The 19,010-nt window shown below is 40.5% G+C and overlaps 1 protein-coding gene across 2 annotated transcripts in view; it reads left to right on the forward strand.

Annotated features, from left to right (window-relative positions):
* LOC128695383 (E3 ubiquitin-protein ligase RNF19B) overlaps positions 1-18,717 on the forward strand; it is a 58,269-nt gene extending 39,552 nt beyond the window's left edge. For both annotated transcript variants that reach the window (XM_070095488.1, XM_070095487.1), the window contains exons 10-13: positions 1,389-1,584; positions 4,214-4,397; positions 8,976-9,126; positions 17,924-18,717. In XM_070095488.1, the coding sequence (XP_069951589.1) occupies positions 1,389-1,584; positions 4,214-4,397; positions 8,976-9,126; positions 17,924-18,571 (1,179 nt within the window). In that variant the 3' untranslated portion in view covers positions 18,572-18,717. The remainder of the gene's footprint in view (positions 1-1,388; positions 1,585-4,213; positions 4,398-8,975; positions 9,127-17,923) is intronic.
* The last annotated feature ends 293 nt before the right edge of the window (positions 18,718-19,010 follow it).

The following is a 19,010-nucleotide window of genomic DNA, read 5'->3' on the forward strand; positions in this document are numbered from 1 at the left end:
GTGTTTGCCGTGCTGCTTGCTCTAGCTGGTGCTGAGTTGAACTGCTGCTCCCACAAGGTACTAAGTGGTTCAAGATTTTTTAATACTGTACACACCGAGGGTTAAGACCCATTCTATGCTGACTAGGCATCTTAGGCCAATCGTGCCAAATTTGGAGGCAGGAAAAATAAAACGTAGATCTACGTTTGGAGTGCTAGCAGTAAGAATGTAGATCTACATTAGGATAGTTAACGGGTGAACCCTTTGAGTCGAGTTGCCCTTTCCTAAACTCGTTCTCAGGGTCGAAAATTTTTCCGAAAAAAAAAATTCTTAGGAAATAATAGAGAATCTTTTCCCGATCATAATGACACCAAAAGTTTGAAATTTGATGGAAAGCTTATGGAATTATGCTCTCACGAAGTTAGTCTCGACGATGTTTACGCATCGGCAATTTCGCCCACTTTGAGCCGTATTTTCGGCCAATTTCAGTGTACTAGTTGACAAAAATCATATCAATTTCGCTAGAACTCCATTTTTTCTATCGAATGAGTACAAGAAACCACCCATCTACCGATTTCAAGTATCCAATAAAGTGGTCAGAAATTGCCAATTTTGCCAATTTCACACAAATTTCAGAAGATGCCAATTTCCAAATAAGGTCCGGAATAAGCAACAGACATTCCTGGCACTAAAATAACATTTTCTCTGTTCATTAGTCACGTCCCCAGGCCCGTCTTACATCTCTTTTGCTTTCCACTTTGAATTTTTATTATCACAAAAAATAGAAGATTTACTGTTATGCCGACTACTGCATTAGTGTAGAAATGGTATAAATAATAATAGTGCACTTGAGAAAGACTATTAGATTCACCAGTTGACGTGTATTGGACGATTGGCATGATTTGTTTACTTTTGAAATTTGGTAAAAATCGAACGTTTCTGCTACTTTGTGCTCAGTTTCAAGGTACTTTTCATTATGAAACCAATCAAAATCATCTCATTTTCTGTAATATGTCTTTCTTCTTTCAACACACCGGCCGTATCCCACCGAGGCAGAGTGGCCCTAATGTGTCTTCCATTCTATAAAATGAGACCAGGAAAACTAGAATACAACCATGAATACCATACAAAAATACACTGCAAGTCGCTGTTTTAAACCAAAAACACGGTCGGAGTTTTTTCTTCTCGTTGTGCACTCTATGCTGCAGGATTTTTTTTATACTGTGCACACTGATCACATAGACCCATTCTTTCATATGTACGCCTAACAGCTTTCTCTCGCTAGATTTGAAGGCGCTAGAATTTAGGCGTTCTAGTACGTCAATAACTCTGGTGCATAAGCCGTACTAGTACGTTGGAATCCCTGAAAGGGTTAAGGGGTTAACCATTAAGTTGAATATGTTTTACAGGCTGTGATATCACCAGTGTTAGCGGGATTAGCAGTGAGCATTGGCGTGCCCATTTTATTGGCATATGTGTATGGTGTTGTCCCCATTTCCTTATGTCGTTCTGGAGGATGTGGTGTGACTACTTCAGCCTCGGGAGTCAGAATAGCTTTTGATGATGAGAATGACATGGTTTTTGGCATCCCAGGAAGACAGTCAGGTAACTTACTTGCCCTTCATTTTTTTGACCCAAGTTTTTCATAAAATAAAGCTTGGAAGACTCTGAAATGTTTTTATTTTTAATGTGCTTGTTAGTGATTATCATTATACTGCAAGGTTTTTTCATTCATTTCCAATACCACATGATGTACTGGATAGTTTTTTAAGAATAGTCCAGAGTGGTGCTAGAATTTCCAACTTATTAATAGTGGACTGGGAAAAGTAGTCCTTAGACAAGGATGTGTGATGTCACAATGGTTGTTCAGTATATTTACAGATGGGGTTGTAAGAGAAGTAAATGCTCAGGTGTTGGCAAGAGGCATAGGGTTAAAAGATAAAGAATCTAACACAAAGTGGGAGTTGTCACAGTTGCTCTTCACTGATGACACTGTACTTTTGGGAGATTCTGAAGAGACATTGCAAAGGTTGGTGGATGAGTTTGGTAGGGTATGTAAAAGAAGAAAATTAAAAATGAATATAGGAAAGAGTAAGGTGATGAGGATAAAAAAATTAAGTAATGAAAGATTGGATATCATATTGGAGGGAGATAGTATGGAGGAGGTGAATGCATTCAGATATTTAGGAGTGGACGTGTCAGCAGATGGGTCTATGAAAGATGAGGTGAATCATAGAATTGATGAGGGAGAAAAGGCAAGTGGCGCATTTAGTAGTCTGTGGAGACAAAGAACTTTGTTCATGGAAGCAAAGAGGGGAATGTATGAGAGTATGGTTATACCAGCGCTCTTATATGGGTGTGGAACATGGGTGGTGAATGTTGCAACAGGGAGAAGACTGGAGGCAGTAGAGAAGTCATGTCTGAGAGCGATGTGTGGTGTGAATATAATGCTAGAATTCATAGTTTGGAAATTAGGAGGAGGTGTGGGATTACCAAAACTATTATCCAGAGGGCTGAGGAGGAGTTGTTGAGGTGGTTTGGACATGTAGAGAGGATGGAACAAAATAGAATGACTTCGGGTGTATAAATCTGTAATGGAGGGAAGGCGATGTAGGGGGTCGGCCTAGGAAAGGTTGGAGGTAGGGGGGGGGGTAAAGAAAGTTTTGTGTGTGTTAGAGGCTTGGACTTCCAGCAAGCATGTGTGAGCGTGTTAGATAGAAGCGAATGGAGACAAATGGTTTTTAGGACTTGACATACTGTTGGAGTGTGAGCAAAGTAACATTTATGAAGGGATTCAGGGAAACCGGCAGGCCGGACTCGAGTCCTGGAGATGGGAAGTACAGTGTCTGCACTCTGAAGGAGGGGTGTTAATGTTAGTTTTATAACTGTAGTGTAATTGCACCTCTGGCAAGACACTGATGGAGTGAATGATGAAAGCTTTTCTTTATTGGGCCACCCTGCCTTGGTGGGAGATTCCCGATATTATTATTTATTTTTATTAACACACTGGCCGATTCCCATCAAGGCAGGGTGGCCCGAAAAAGAAAACTTTTACCATCATTCACTCCATCACTGTCTTGCCAGAAGGGTGCTTTACACTACAGTTTTTAAACTGCAACATTAACACCCCTCCTTCAGAGTGCAGGCACTGTACTTCCCATCTCCAGAACTCGAGTCCGGCCTGCCGGTTTCCCTGAATCCCTTCATAAATGTTACTTGGCTCACACTCCAACAGCACGTCAAATATTAAAAACCATTTGTCTCCATTCACTCCTATCAAACACGCTCACACATGCCTGCTGGAAGTCCAAGCCCCTCGCACACAAAACCTCCTTTACCCCCTCCCTCCAACCTTTCCTAGGCCGACCCCTACCCCGCCTTCCTTCCACTACAGACTGATACACTCTTGAAGTCATTCTGTTTCGCTCCATTCTCTCTACATGTCCGAACCACCTCAACAACCCTTCCTCAGCCCTCTGGACAAGTTTTGGTAATCCCGCACCTCCTCCTAACTTCCAAACTACGAATTCTCTGCATTATATTCACACCACACATTGCCCTCAGACATGACATCTCCACTGCCTCCAGCCTTCTCCTTGCTGCAACATTCATTACCCATGCTTCACACCCATATAAGGACAAAGTTCTTTGTCTCCACAGACTCCTAAGTGCACCGCTCACCCTTTTCCCCTCATCAGTTCTATGATTCACTTCATCTTTCATAGACCCATCCGCTGACACATCCACTCCCAAATATCTGAATACATTCACCTCCTCCATACTCTCTCCCTCCAATCTGATATCCAATCTTTCATCACCTAATCTTTTTGTTATCCTCATAACCTTACTCTTTCCTGTATTCACTTTTAATTTTCTTCTTTTGCATACCCTACCAAATTCATCCACCAACCTCTGCAACTTCTCTTCAGAATCTCCCAAGAGCACAGTGTCATCAGCAAAGAGCAACTGTGACAACTCCCACTTTGTGTGATTCTTTATCTTTTAACTCCACTCCTCTTGCCAAGACCCTTGCATTTACTTCTCTTACAACCCCATCTATAAATATATTAAACAACCACGGTGACATCACACATCCTTGTCTAAGGCCTACTTTTACTGGGAATTAAAAATGTTAATTAAAAAAAAAAAAACTACCAATACTTTGGCACACTCCTAGATAGATCTTATTCGAGTCTTGTTTTAAGGCCAGAAATGAGAGTATTCTTTCTTTCAGAATCTGGTCATGTTGGTGCAGGAACTGCCAGTATTGGAGAGGTATCATGCGGTGCATCTCTTTCTGCCGACTCTGCAGCCCATGTGCTTGCCGAGAGTGACCGAGAGAGTGCCAGCAACACAGCCATAGCCCCAGCTTCTCTTACTGGTTCCATAGCTTCCTCGTGTATATCAAGAACAAACAGGTGCTGATACTGAGTGTTTTGCTAAACAAAAATCTCTTAGTTATCATTTTTAAGGTAAGAAAGTATAGAGATGAGAGATTGATTTAGTAATTTGGTTGGATAAAAGGCAAAAGCTAGCAGGCGTGTTGAACGTGCCAGCCAAAGTTTTGCTTGGTGAAGGACTTCATGTCTGATAGAGGATATACAAAGCTAATACTCCACCACTGGGGTAATCAGGAAAGTTGGGGCTTGTGGAGATGTTATATTGGCCATGTTTGTCACTTAATCTGGCTCTGACTTACAGTAGATAGGCAGACAACATATAAAACAAATGTTCAAAGCTCCTTAGATTTTTTACAGGGGTATGCATTTTATGATCTTTTGTTTAACTTTAAGTACTTTTAGGCCGTATGATCATGTTTTGTCATGGTAAATTATTTTTGTGCTATACTTCTGCTCAGTTACCAGTATTGGGATGTCTCAGATTCAACGTGCTTATTGCTTCTCCAACAGGGTTTGTGTAAAAACCACCAAGATATTTCTGCAGATTGAACCTAGGATAACCCAATATGGTCAAATGATGTGATTTATTTCCATGTTTCAATGAATATTACACCTTGAAACAATTATAACATATTACCTTGTAAATATACATTTTACAGTGGTCTGGAAGGCACACAGGTGTTATGGGCACAGGAATTGCATTGTTTATATAAGCCAGAATATTCCCTTGACCCTAAATATATAACCTAATTTTTTTTTTCTTCAACAAGTTGGCTGTCTCCCACTGAGGCAGGGTGACCCAAAAAGAAAATATTTTCATCATTCAACACTTTTACCTTACTCATACATAATCACTGTCTTTGCAGGGGCACCCAGATACAACAGTTTAGAAGCATATATCAAGATATATAACATATACCTCCAAACTGCCAGTGTCCCAAACCCCTCCTTTAAAGTGCAGGCATTGTACTTCCCATTTCCAGTACTCAAGTCCGGCTATATAAAAATAACTGGTTTCCCCAGAATCCCTTCACTAAATATTACCCTGATCACACTCCAAAATAATTAACATAAATACAGTGGTACCTTGACTTATGAGTTTAATCCGTTCTGTGACCTAGCTCGCAACTCAATTTGCTCGCATATCAAATCAATTTTCCTCAATGAAATTAACTGAAATGCCAATAATCCGTTCCAGTGGAATTCCTGCTCTTGGGAGGCAGGAGAAAATACTTCAGTATAACACTAATATTAACTCTACACAATTGATAAAATATGACATAAACAATATAAATAACAAAGAAACACAATATATACTCTAGACTGAATAAAATACACCTACCATCTGACTTACGACCTGCTCGACATACGACCATGTTTTCTGTGCCAAATTTCTGGGAAATAAACAACTGTTTGTGATGTACACAGTGTTTATCCTAAACCTTACAGTATAAAATACAGTACTAACAGCATAAAAAGTAAAGTAAAAAATGAAATGCCAAAATAAAACAATAAAATAGTCATTACAAAAATGTGATGTTGATATTCAGTAGTAAGGTTCGACTTGTGTCCATTTCGACTTACGATCGGTTTGTCGGAACCGAACTCGGTTGTAAGTCAGATGGCACCTGTATATCATTGTGACGAGTGGTGGCGACCACTCCCGAGGTAAAAATAATTAATGCTTTGCCCATGTCTTCCCCATGCTTCCCCTTCTGACGTCTTATTGTAATAGAAAACAGTGTTTGTGAGGCTAACTGCACTAAATCACTAGTTTCATAATGAAACCACTGAAACATTGTATAAATAAGAAATATAGTACAAAAACATAATAGAGACTAAAGAAATAAACTGCTTTTATAAAGTGTAAGCATTTGCCTTGGAGAACAGATGCTGGCAGAGGTGGAGGGTGGAAAAGATAGGCAGAGCGGCATATGCTGTCAGTGGCCCTATTGACCCCAACAACAGCAAAGAAGGCAAAGGAGATTGGAGTAGTTCGTTTTGTTTCATGCTTTTACTAGCACTTAATCATTTAATTTACTTGCTACTCTCTTAATGCTACACTTTATTGCTGAACTTAATTGCTACAATTTGTTTTTATTTTTTTCACTTCACTAGAGGAGTTCATTTTGCTTTAGTATGGTACATATTGTGGAAGTACTATGCTGGAACTGCCTCGCCAACTCCACTCCACTACCCGCACACCTTGCTCATGTTTTTATGTGATTTCATGCTTTAATTTAATGGACATCATCATCATCATCATCTCAGTACTGTCCTTTGCACTTACTTGTTTGGTGCTCAAGGTTAGAAAAAGAAATTTTGCAAAACAATTGCACAAAACGCAAGCATAATACAAAGAGAGATGCTTCCACGGGGAGGTAAACATATACACTGCTGAGCGGATGTTGCATCACCAACTAGTGGTGATGTAACTGAAGCTCGCTCATAACTCGGATTTTGGCTCGTTATTCAGAACAAAAAATTGGCTGACCGACGGCTTGTAACTCAAAAAACTCGTACGTTGGTACACCTGTAAGTTGAGGTTCCACTGTAATTAACCTAGGAGGTGAGTGGTGCATTGAGGTATATGTGGAGTCAAAAAACGTTATCTATGGAGGCAAAGAAGGGAATGTATGAAAGTATAGTAGTACCAACACTCTTATATGGGTGTGAAGCTTGGGTGGTAAATGCAGCAGCGAGGAGACGGTTGGAGGCAGTGATGTCCTGTCTAAGGGCAATGTGTGGTGTAAATATTATGCAGAAAATTCGGAGTGTGGAAATTAGGAAAAGGTGTGGAGTTAATAAAAGTATTACTCAGAGGGCAGAAGAGGGGTTGTTGAGGTGGTTTGGTCATTTAGAGAGAATGGATCAAAGTAGAATGACATGGAAATCATATAAATCTATAGGGGAAGGAAGACGAGGTAGGGGTCGTCCTTGAAAGGGTTAGAGAGAGGGGGTAAAGGAGGTTTTGTGGGCAAGGGGCTTGGACTTCCAGCAAGCGTGCGTGAGCGTGTTAGATAGGAGTGAGTGGAGACGAATGGTACTTGGGACCTGACGATCTGTTGGAGTGTGAGCAGGGTAATATTTAGTGAAGGGATTCAGGAAAACCGGTTATTTTCATATAGTCGGACTTGAGTCCTGGAAATGGGAAGTACAATGCCTGCACTTTAAAGGAGGGGTTTGGGATATTGGCAGTTTGGAGGGATATGTTGTGTATCTTTATACATATATGCTTCTAAACTGTTGTATTCTGAGCACCTCTGCAAAGGCAGTGATAATGTGTGAGTGTGGTGAAAGTGTTGAATGATGATGAAAGCATTTTCTTTTTGGGGATTTTCTTTCTTTTTTGGGTCACCCTGCCTCGGTGGGAGACGGCCAACTTGTTGAAAAAAAAAAAAAAGACAATAGCCAAACTGTGTAACTTAATAAATTGTAAAACTTAAATATTGCTGGCACATTTATGCTGCCATTGCCAACAAGTGACCGTTACTCACGATATCTTGATAACACAATTAGACAAAAATGGTTGGGGTCTGCACCCATAGCAGGTGAGTATAGAAATATACCTAGTTGAATGAATCTTGTTAGGCTGACATGGATCATGGTTAAGCACACTGGCCTGTGAGTGTAGGACTCGCCTGTCATAGGTTTGAACCTTACCCGTTCTGTGATTTGAGTGATCGTTTTTTGCCATTTCCAACATGCCACAAAAACATGAGATTTTTATCAGATCCTGCTCCCTTTACTTTTATATGACTCATAAAAATGCACTCTTTCAGTGAGTAAGAGGGAGAACAATTTTATTTTTCAAAATCTTACCCCCACAGGAATTTTAATTTCTGGATATGCCATGGTTAAGGGGTTAAGATGGATTAACCTAACTTTACCTATCCTTCACCAACACTTCCATGCAGAGTTGGCCAATTACACACAATAGTTTAAACCCTGGTTTAGCCCCAAAAAAAAAAAAAAAAAAAAAAAAAAATTAATCACTTTTTTTCTTAGTTTTGATAATTTTTTATTATCAGATGGTTTTAATGATTTATAGTAGTTTTCCATCTCCACTGGAACTAAGTAGACTGTTACACTCTTCAATTTTAAATTTATATTCAAAGCCATGATTAAGTATATAGTACAACCCAGTTATGATATGGATAATTTTGTAAAGCTGAATCTTTTCATTCCCCTTTAGTTTAAATTTACTTCATTTCTTTTAAAGTGTGATCTGTCACCATTCTTTTAACCTGATGTAACAGTTATTTGTTGTTTATTACCCTTATGGACTGATAATTTCATATTTACAAAGAAAAATTCAAAGACATTGGAGTTGTAATTTATTAACTGAACATGAATGGAATAAAAGTCAAATTTTTAAGTAACATTCAACTAGAAATGAATGCAGGAACTTGAATAAAATATTAACCTTTCAGGAGGCTATATCACAACTTAGTATGCATAACATTATCAACTTAAGTGTGTACTGTACTGGGTATCTTAAGCAATGACAGTGGTGTCTACTATAAATTACGTGTGTCCCGAAAACTAACTAGTTTATTATATATTTTCCTTTACTTATAGTTTATGTTCATCTAGGTTGGAAGTTCATGTAGACATTGCCCATGGTGCAAGATCAACAGCTAGTGGAGAAACTGCCTCTTTAGCAATATCTGAGAGGTCAACACACACCGTAGACACAGAAAATGCTTCTATGCGAGGTCTTGCTGGATCTTTGCTTCAGTACAAGGTCAGTATTTGTAGAATTTAAAACATAAGACATAGCGCAAAACAAACTTCGATATGCAGTACGTCATATTAACTAGTGACTAGTGCTGCTTTGCAGTCAAGACTAATTCTGTCAGATGGTTTCAAATTTGGAAGCATTTCCATAATGTTATATATCTCACTTAGAATGGAGAAGTAAAATAAGTGTGTGCTTGCCATATTGCTGTAATGGCTTCTCAGATTGTTGCCATTTGCCTATATATTTCAAGCTACTGTACTTATTATTGGAACTGAGGTTTATGCTCTTTCTGACAAGACAACTGGAATTGAATAATGGTGACTGTGTCATCTTGCTTTGGTTGGAAACGGTTAGATAGGAGTGACTGGAGACGAATGGTTTTTGGGACCTGACGAGCTGTTGGAGTGTGAGCAGGGTAATATTTAGTGAAGGGATTCAAGGAAACCGGTTATTTTTATATAGCTAGACTTGAGTACTGGAAATGGGAAATACAATGCCTGCACTTTAAAGGAGGGGTTTGGGATATTGGCAGTTTGGAGGGATATGTTATATATCTTTATATATGCTTCTAAACTGTTGTATCTGGGCACCTCTGCAAAGAGTGATTATATATGAGTTAGGTGATTGTTGAATGATGATGAAAGTATTTTCTTTTTGGGGATTTTCTTTCTTTTTGGGTCACCCTGCCTCGGTGGGAGACGCCCGACTTGTTGAAAAAAAAAAATATACAGTGGACCCCCGCATAACGATGGCATCACATAGCGATTAATCCGCATACCGCTTGCTTTAATCGCAAAAATTTTGCCTCACATACCGCTTAAAAACCCGCTCACCGATTTTCGTCCGAGACGCGTCCAATGTGCGGCCTGAGCCACGCTCACATGTTCCGCCGGTGGCATTGTTTACCAGCCAGCCTCCGCGGTAACATCCAAGCATACAATCGGAATATTTCGTATTATTACAGTGTTTTCGGTGCTTTTTCTGGAAAATAAGTGACCATGGGCCGCAAGAAAGCTTCTAGTGCCAACCCTACAGCAATAAGGGTGAGAATTACAATAGAGATGAAGAAAAAGATCATTGATAAGTATGAAAGTGGAGTGCGTGTCTCCGAGCTGGCCAGGTTGTATAATAAACCCCAATCAACCATCGCTACTATTGGTGGTACAGCTGCTGCTGCTGCTGCACTGTCAGCTGCTGCTGCTGCTGTAGCATCGTCTGCTGCTGCTGTAACATCGTCTGTTGCTGCTGTAGCATCGTCTGCTGCTGCTGTACCACCGTCAGCTGCTGCTGCTGCTGTAGCATCGTCTGCTGCTGCTGTAGCATCGTCTGTTGCTGCTGTACCACCGTCAGCTGCTGCTGCTGCTGTAGCATCGTCTGCTGCTGCTGTAGCATCGTCTGCTGCTGCTGTAGCATTGTCTGTTGCTGCTGTACCACCGTTAGCTGCTGCTGCTGCTGTAACATCGTCTGTTACTGCTGTAGCATCGTCTGTTGCTGCTGTACCACCGTCAGCTGCTGCTGCTGCTGCTGTAGCACCGTTGTTGGTGTGGCTTATTGAGAATACCAAGAAACAGTTAACCCCAGAGGATTTGCCACCCAGGATAACCCAAAAAAGTCAGTGTCATCGAAGACTGTCTAACTTATTTCCATTGGGGTCCTTAATCTTGTCTCCCAGGATGCAACCCACACTAACACCCAGGTGAACAGGGAAAAATGCCTGGAACTAGTGCTCATATTGGTGAATTTAAAGCCAGCAAAGGTTGGTTTGAGAGATTTAAGAATCGTAGTGGCATACACAGTGTGATAAGGCATGTTCTGGAAGAAAATGCCAAACAGGACCTACAGTACTCAGGAGGAAAAGGCACTCCCAGGACACAGTGTCTCATCAGTCATTGCTGCATCTTCAATAAAGGTAAGTGTCATTTATTCTTCATTTAGTAGACTAGTACATGCACAATATATACTGTGCATGTACTACTCTACTATTGTGCATGTATCCTTCTCTTTGTGTATAGGAAAATGTATATTTCATGTGGTAAAAATTTTTTTTTCATACTTTTGGGTGTCTTGCACGGATTAATTTGATTTCCATTATTTCTTATGGGGAAAATTCATTCGCATACCGATTATTTCGCATAACAATTACCCCTCTTGCACGGATTAAAATCGTTATGCGGGGGTCCACTGTATATTTTTTTTTAACAAGTCGGCCATCTCCCACCAAGGCAGGGTGACCCAAAAAGAAAGAAAATCCCCAAAAAGAAAATACTTTCATCATCAATCAACTCTTTCACCTCACTCACACATAATCACTGTTTTTGCAGAGGTGCTCAGAACACGACAGCTTAAAAGCATATACGTATAAAGATACACAACATATCCCTCCAAACTGCCAATATCCTGAACCCCTCCTTTAGAGTGCAGGCATTGTACTTCCCATTGCCAGGACTCAAGTTCGGCTATATAAAAATAACAGGTTTTCCTGAATCCCTTCACTAAATATTACCCTGCTCACACTCCAACAGATCGTCAGGTCCCAAATACCATTCGTCTCCGTTCACTCCTATCGAACACGCTCACGCACGCCTGCTGGAAGTCCAAGCCCCCTCAGTCGCAAAACCTCCCTTACCCCTTCCTTCCAACCTTTTCAAGGACGGCCCCTACCCCGTCTTCCTTCCCCTACAGATTTAAATGCTCTCCACATCATTCTACTTTGATCCATTCTCTCTAAATGACCAAACCACCTCAACAACCCCTCTTCAGCCCTCTGACTAATACTTTTATTAACTCCACACCTTCTCCTAATTTCCACACTCCAAATTTTCTGCATAATATTTACACCACACATTGCCCTTAGACAGGACATCTCCACTGCCTCCAGCCGCCTCCTTGCTGCTGCATTCACAACCCAAGCTTCACACCCATATGAGAGTGTTGGTACTACTGTACTTTCATACACTCCCATCTTTGCCTCCATAGATAACGTTTTTTGTCTCCACATATACCCCAACGCACCACTTGCCTTTTTTCCCTCATCAATTCTATGATTAACCTCATCCTTCATAAATCCATCCGTCGACACGTCAACTCCCAAATATCTGAAAACACTTACTTCTTCCATACTCCTCCTCCCCAATTTGATATCCAATTTTTCTTTATCTAAATCATTTGATACCCTCATCACCGTACTCTTTTCTATGTTCACTTTCAACTTTCTACCTTGACACACACTCCCAAACTCATCCACTAACCTTTGCAATTTTTCTTTAGAATCTCCCATAAGCATAGTATCATCAGCAAAAAGCAACTGTTTCAATTCCCATTTTGTATTTGATTCCCCATGATTTAATCCCACCCCTCTCCCAAACACCCTAGCATTTACTTCTTTTACAACCCCATCTATAAATATGTTAAACAACCATGGTGACATTACACATCCCTGTCTAAGACCTACTTTTACTGGGAAGTAGTCTCCCTCTCTTCTACACACCCTAACCTGAGTGGATGAATTTATGAAGGATGAGGTTAATCTTAGAATTGATGAGGGAAAAAAGGTGAGTGGTGCATTGAAGTATATTTTTTTTATTATCACACTGGCCGATTCCCACCAAGGCAGGGTGGCCCGAAAAAGAAAAACTTTCACCATCATTCACTCCATCACTGTCTTGCCAGAAGGGTGCTTTACACTACAGTTTTTAAACTGCAACATTAACACCCCTCCTTCAGAGTGCAGGCACTGTACTTCCCATCTCCAGGACTCAAGTCCGGCCTGCCGGTTTCCCTGAATCCCTTCATAAATGTTACTTTGCTCACACTCCAACAGCACGTCAAGTATTAAAAACCATTTGTCTCCATTCACTCCTATCAAACACGCTCACGCATGCCTGCTGGAAGTCCAAGCCCCTCGCACACAAAACCTTCTTTACCCCCTCCCTCCAACCCTTCCTAGGCCGACCCCTACCCCGCCTTCCTTCCACTACAGACTGATACACTCTTGAAGTTATTCTGTTTCGCTCCATTCTCTCTACATGTCCGAACCACCTCAACAACCCTTCCTCAGCCCTCTGGACAACAGTTTTGGTAATCCCGCACCTCCTCCTAACTTCCAAACTACGAATTCTCTGCATTATATTCACACCACACATTGCCCTCAGACATGACATCTCCACTGCCTCCAGCCTTCTCCTCGCTGCAACATTCATCACCCATGCTTCACACCCATATAAGAGCGTTGGTAAAACTATACTCTCATACATTCCCCTCTTTGCCTCCAAGGACAAAGTTCTCTGTCCCCACAGACTCCTAAGTGCACCACTCACTCTTTTTCCCTCATCAATTCTATGATTCACCTCATCTTTCATAGACCCATCCGCTGACACGTCCACTCCCAAATATCTGAATACGTTCACCTCCTCCATACTCTCTCCCTCCAATCTGATATTCAATCTTTCATCACCTAATCTTTTTGTTATCCTCATAACCTTACTCTTTCCTGTATTCACCTTTAATTTTCTTCTTTTGCACACCCTACCAAATTCATCCACCAATCTCTGCAGCTTCTCTTCAGAATCTCCCAAGAGCACAGTGTCATCAGCAAAGAGCAGCTGTGACAACTCCCACCCTGTGTGTGATTCTTTATCTTTTAACTCCACGCCTCTTGCCAAGACCCTCGCATTTACTTCTCTTACAACCCCATCTATAAATATATTAAACAACCACGGTGACATCACACATCCTTGTCTAAGGCCTACTTTTACTGGGAAAAAATTTCCCTCTTTTCTACATACTCTAACTTGAGCCTCACTATCCTCGTAAAAACTCTTCACTGCTTTCAGTAACCTACCTCCTACACCATACACTTGCAACATCTGCCACATTGCCCCCCTATCCACCCTGTCATACGCCTTTTCCAAATCCATAAATGCCACAAAGACCTCTTTAGCCTTATCTAAATACTGTTCACTTACATGTTTCACTGTAAACACCTGGTCCACACACCCCCTACCTTTCCTAAAGCCTCCTTGTTCATCTGCTATCCTATTCTCCGTCTTACTCTTAATTCTTTCAATTATAACTCTACCATACACTTTACCAGGTACACTCAACAGACTTATCCCCCTATAATTTTTGCACTCTCTTTTATCCCCTTTGCCTTTATACAAAGGAACTATGCATGCTCTCTGCCAATCCCTAGGTACCTTACCCTCTTCCATACATTTATTAAATAATTGCACCAACCACTCCAAAACTATATCCCCACCTGCTTTTAACATTTCTATCTTTATCCCATCAATCCCGGCTGCCTTACCCCCTTTCATTTTACCTACTGCCTCACGAACTTCCCCCACACTCACAACTGGCTCTTCCTCACTCCTACAAGATGTTATTCCTCCTTGCCCTATACACGAAATCACAGCTTCCCTATCTTCAACAACATTTAACAATTCCTCAAAATATTCCTTCCATCTTCCCAATACCTCTAACTCTCCATTTAATAACTCTCCTCTCCTATTTTTAACTGACAAATCCATTTGTTCTCTAGGCTTTCTTAACTTGTTAATCTCACTCCAAAACTTTTTCTTATTTTCAACAAAATTTGTTGATAACATCTCACCCACTCTCTCATTTGCTCTCTTTTTACATTGCTTCACCACTCTCTTAACTTCTCTCTTTTTCTCCATATACTCTTCCCTCCTTGCATCACTTCTACTTTGTAAAAACTTCTCATATGCTAACTTTTTCTCCCTTACTACTCTCTTTACATCATCATTCCACCAATCGCTCCTCTTCCCTCCTGCACCCACTTTCCTGTAACCACAAACTTCTGCTGAACACTCTAACACTACATTTTTAAACCTACCCCATACCTCTTCGACCCCATTGCCTATGCTCTCATTAGCCCATCTATCCTCCAATAGCTGTTTATATCTTACCCTAACTGCCTCCTCTTTTAGTTTATAAACCTTCACCTCTCTCTTCCCTGATGCTTCTATTCTCCTTGTATCCCATCTACCTTTTACTCTCAGTGTAGCTACAACTAGAAAGTGATCTGATATATCTGTGGCCCCTCTATAAACATGTACATCCTGAAGTCTACTCAACAGTCTTTTATCTACCAATACATAATCCAACAAACTACTGTCATTTCGCCCTACATCATATCGTGTATACTTATTTATCCTCTTTTTCTTAAAATATGTATTACCTATAACTAAACCCCTTTCTATACAAAGTTCAATCAAAGGGCTCCCATTATCATTTACACCTGGCACCCCAAACTTACCTACCACACCCTCTCTAAAAGTTTCTCCTACTTTAGCATTCAAGTCCCCTACCACAATTACTCTCTCACTTGGTTCAAAGGCTCCTATACATTCACTTAACATCTCCCAAAATCTCTCTCTCTCCTCTGCATTCCTCTCTTCTCCAGGTGCATACACGCTTATTATGACCCACTTCTCGCATCCAACCTTTACTTTAATCCACATAATTCTTGAATTTACACATTCATATTCTCTTTTCTCCTTCCATAACTGATCATTTAACATTACTGCTACCCCTTCCTTTGCTCTAACTCTCTCAGATACTCCAGATTTAATCCCATTTATTTCCCCCCACTGAAACTCTCCTACCCCCTTCAGCTTTGTTTCGCTTAGGGCCAGGACATCCAACTTCTTTTCATTCATAACATCAGCAATCATCTGTTTCTTGTCATCCGCACTACATCCACGCACATTTAAGCAACCCAGTTTTATAAAGTTTTTCTTCTTCTCTTTTTTAGTAATTGTATACAGGAGAAGGGGTTACTAGCCCATTGCTCCCGGCATTTTAGTCGCCTCATACGACACGCATGGCTTACGGAGGAAAGATTCTTTTCCACTTCCCCATGGACAATAGAAGAAATAAAAAAGAACAAGAGCTATTTAGAAAAAGGAGAAAAACCTAGATTTTTTATTATTATTTTTTATTATCACACCGGCCGATTCCCACCAAGGCAGGGTGGCCCGAAAAAGAAAAACTTTCACCATCATTCACTCCATCACTGTCTTGCCAGAAGGGTGCTTTACACTACAGTTTTTAAACTGCAACATTAACACCCCTCCTTCAGAGTGCAGGCACTGTACTTCCCATCTCCAGGACTCGAGTCCGGCCTGCCGGTTTCCCTGAATCCCTTCAGATGTATGTATATATATATATGCATGTGCGTGTCTGTGAAGTGTGACCAAAGTGTAAGTAGGAGTAGCAAGATATCCCTGTTATCTTAGCGTGTTTATGAGACCGAAAAAGAAACCAGCAATCCTACCATCATGCAAAACAGTTACAGGTTTTTGTTTCACAGTCAACAGACTTATCCCCCTATAATTTTTGCACTCTCTTTTATCCCCTTTGCCTTTATACAAAGGAACTATGCATGCTCTCTGCCAATCCCTAGGTACCTTACCCTCTTCCATACATTTATTAAATAATTGCACCAACCACTCCAAAACTATATCCCCACCTGCTTTTAACATTTCTATCTTTATCCCATCAATCCCGGCTGCCTTACCCCCTTTCATTTTACCTACTGCCTCACGAACTTCCCCCACACTCACAACTGGCTCTTCCTCACTCCTACAAGATGTTATTCCTCCTTGCCCTATACACGAAATCACAGCTTCCCTATCTTCATCAACATTTAACAATTCCTCAAAATATTCCCTCCATCTTCCCAATACCTCTAACTCTCCATTTAATAACTCTCCTCTCCTATTTTTAACTGACAAATCCATTTGTTCTCTAGGCTTCCTTAACTTGTTAATCTCACTCCAAAACTTTTTCTTATTTTCAACAAAATTTGTTGATAACAGCTCACCCACTCTCTCATTTGCATTGAAGTATATGTGGAGACAAAAAACGTTATCTATGGAGGCAAAGAAGGGAATGTATGAAAGTACGTATAGTAGTACCAACACTCTTATATGGGTGTGAAGCTTAGGTTGTGAATGCAGCAGCGAGGATGCGGTTGAAGGCAGTGGAGATGTCCTGTCTAAGGGCAATGTGTGTGGTGTAAATATTATGCAGAAAATTAGAAGTGTGGAAATTAGGAGAAGGTGTTTAGTTAATAAAAGTATTAGTCAGAGGGCTGAAGAGGGGTTGTTGAGGTGATTTGGTCATTTAGAGAGAATGGATCAAAGTAGAATGACATGGAGAGCGTTTAAATCTGTAGGGGAAGGAAGGCGGGGTAGGGGTCATCCTTGGAAAGGTTGGAAGGAAGGGGTAAGGGAGGTTTTGTGACTGAGGGGGCTTGGACTTCCAGCAGGCGTGCGTGAGCGTGTTCGATAGGAGTGAATGGAGACAAATGGTATTTGGGACCTGACGATCTGTTGGAGTGTAAGCAGGGTAATATTTAGTGAAGGGATTCAGGGAAACCGGTTGTTTTTATATAGCCGAACTTGAGTCCTGGCAATGGGAAGTACAATGCCTGCACTCTAAAGGAGGGGTTTGGGATATTGGCAGTTTGGAGGGATATGTTGTGTATCTTTATATGTATATGCTTCTAAACTGTTGTGTTCTGAGCACCTCTGCAAAAACAGTGATTATGTGTGAGTGAGGTGAAAGTGTTGAATGATGATGGAAGTATTTTCTTTTTTGGAGATTTTCTTTTGGGTCACCCTGCCATGTGGGGGAGACGGCCGACTTGTTAAAAAAAAAAAAAATACTCTATTCTAATCAAAGTCCAAAGTTTCTCATTTCAAGTTAAATTTTCTATATGAAATTTTAATCTAGTTGTGTATTGATTTGTCACTATGTTTCATTTTCACAGGTTTCAGAGTCTGAGGCAGAAGATCATCTAGTAATTGGTGGGGATAGTGCTAGTGGAGTGCTAGAGGAAGGTGTTGGCATTAGTCCACATATAACCAACCTTTACATTCACTCCATCCCACCCTCGGCAAGTGACGATAATTCTGCTGTATTGGCAAGTGATGCCACCCATGATCAAGGTTCTGCAGATTTGCGATTAGACAGTGTTAGTGCCATAATAACAGCAAGGCAGTTTTCCAGGCGCCACAGTTCATCAAGTAAAGGCGTTACCTTTGTAGGAGACAATCATGAGACCAGTGACCATATAACCCTTACATTAGATGATGATGATCAAGATGAAGACACTTCGGGTTACCCTTATGGGTATGAGGAAAATCGTGTAAATTTTCACAGTGGAATTCCTGTCGCAGAAATACATGCAGATAGAGAAAAGGCCATAAACTTGTTGAAAAATCCTTGCACAAGATCTTTACACAGAAGTGTTCTTTGTGGTAGTAGCTCTTCCGTATTACCTTCAGTTCACCAAAGCAAGAGTCAGAAAAAGAGTAAAAGTAGCCACAGTAAACGTCGAGCATCCAGTGCAGAAGGCAAATCAAGGAATTTTGACAGACCTGTAAGGTGTGAATCCTTTCCCAAGCTGGAGAGTTAGTGAGTCTGTGATAATTGTATTCTTCCTTTATATTGACTGATTGGTAAGATAAGAAAACAGTGACAGATTGTGTGATATCCCAGAAGGGAAGCTTTACTTTATAGTATAATAAGCACAAAGGGAATATAGTATTGTTTTAAATATACAGAAATTAGAAGCAAGACTTCCTTTTTACCATGATAGACACCACAGTACTAGACTTCAAAGTCACTTGAGGGAAATGAAGCAAGATGCTTCCTTCATCCATTACACAGGTAAATTTCACACCACTGTCTTGTATGTTATTTTATATTTCATTTGCTGCATAAAATTGTTTTGGCATCCTAAGGACTGGATATAAATTCTGGAATATTTTTATTACCTTAATTAGAAAATTCTATATTCTCAGCAGCTTTTTTTTTTCTCTAATTGTTTTCTAGAAAGCTTTCTCTCATTAACA

The sequence above is a fragment of the Cherax quadricarinatus genome, chromosome 50 (assembly GCF_038502225.1).
Source record: "Cherax quadricarinatus isolate ZL_2023a chromosome 50, ASM3850222v1, whole genome shotgun sequence".
NCBI lineage: Eukaryota > Metazoa > Arthropoda > Malacostraca > Decapoda > Parastacidae > Cherax > Cherax quadricarinatus.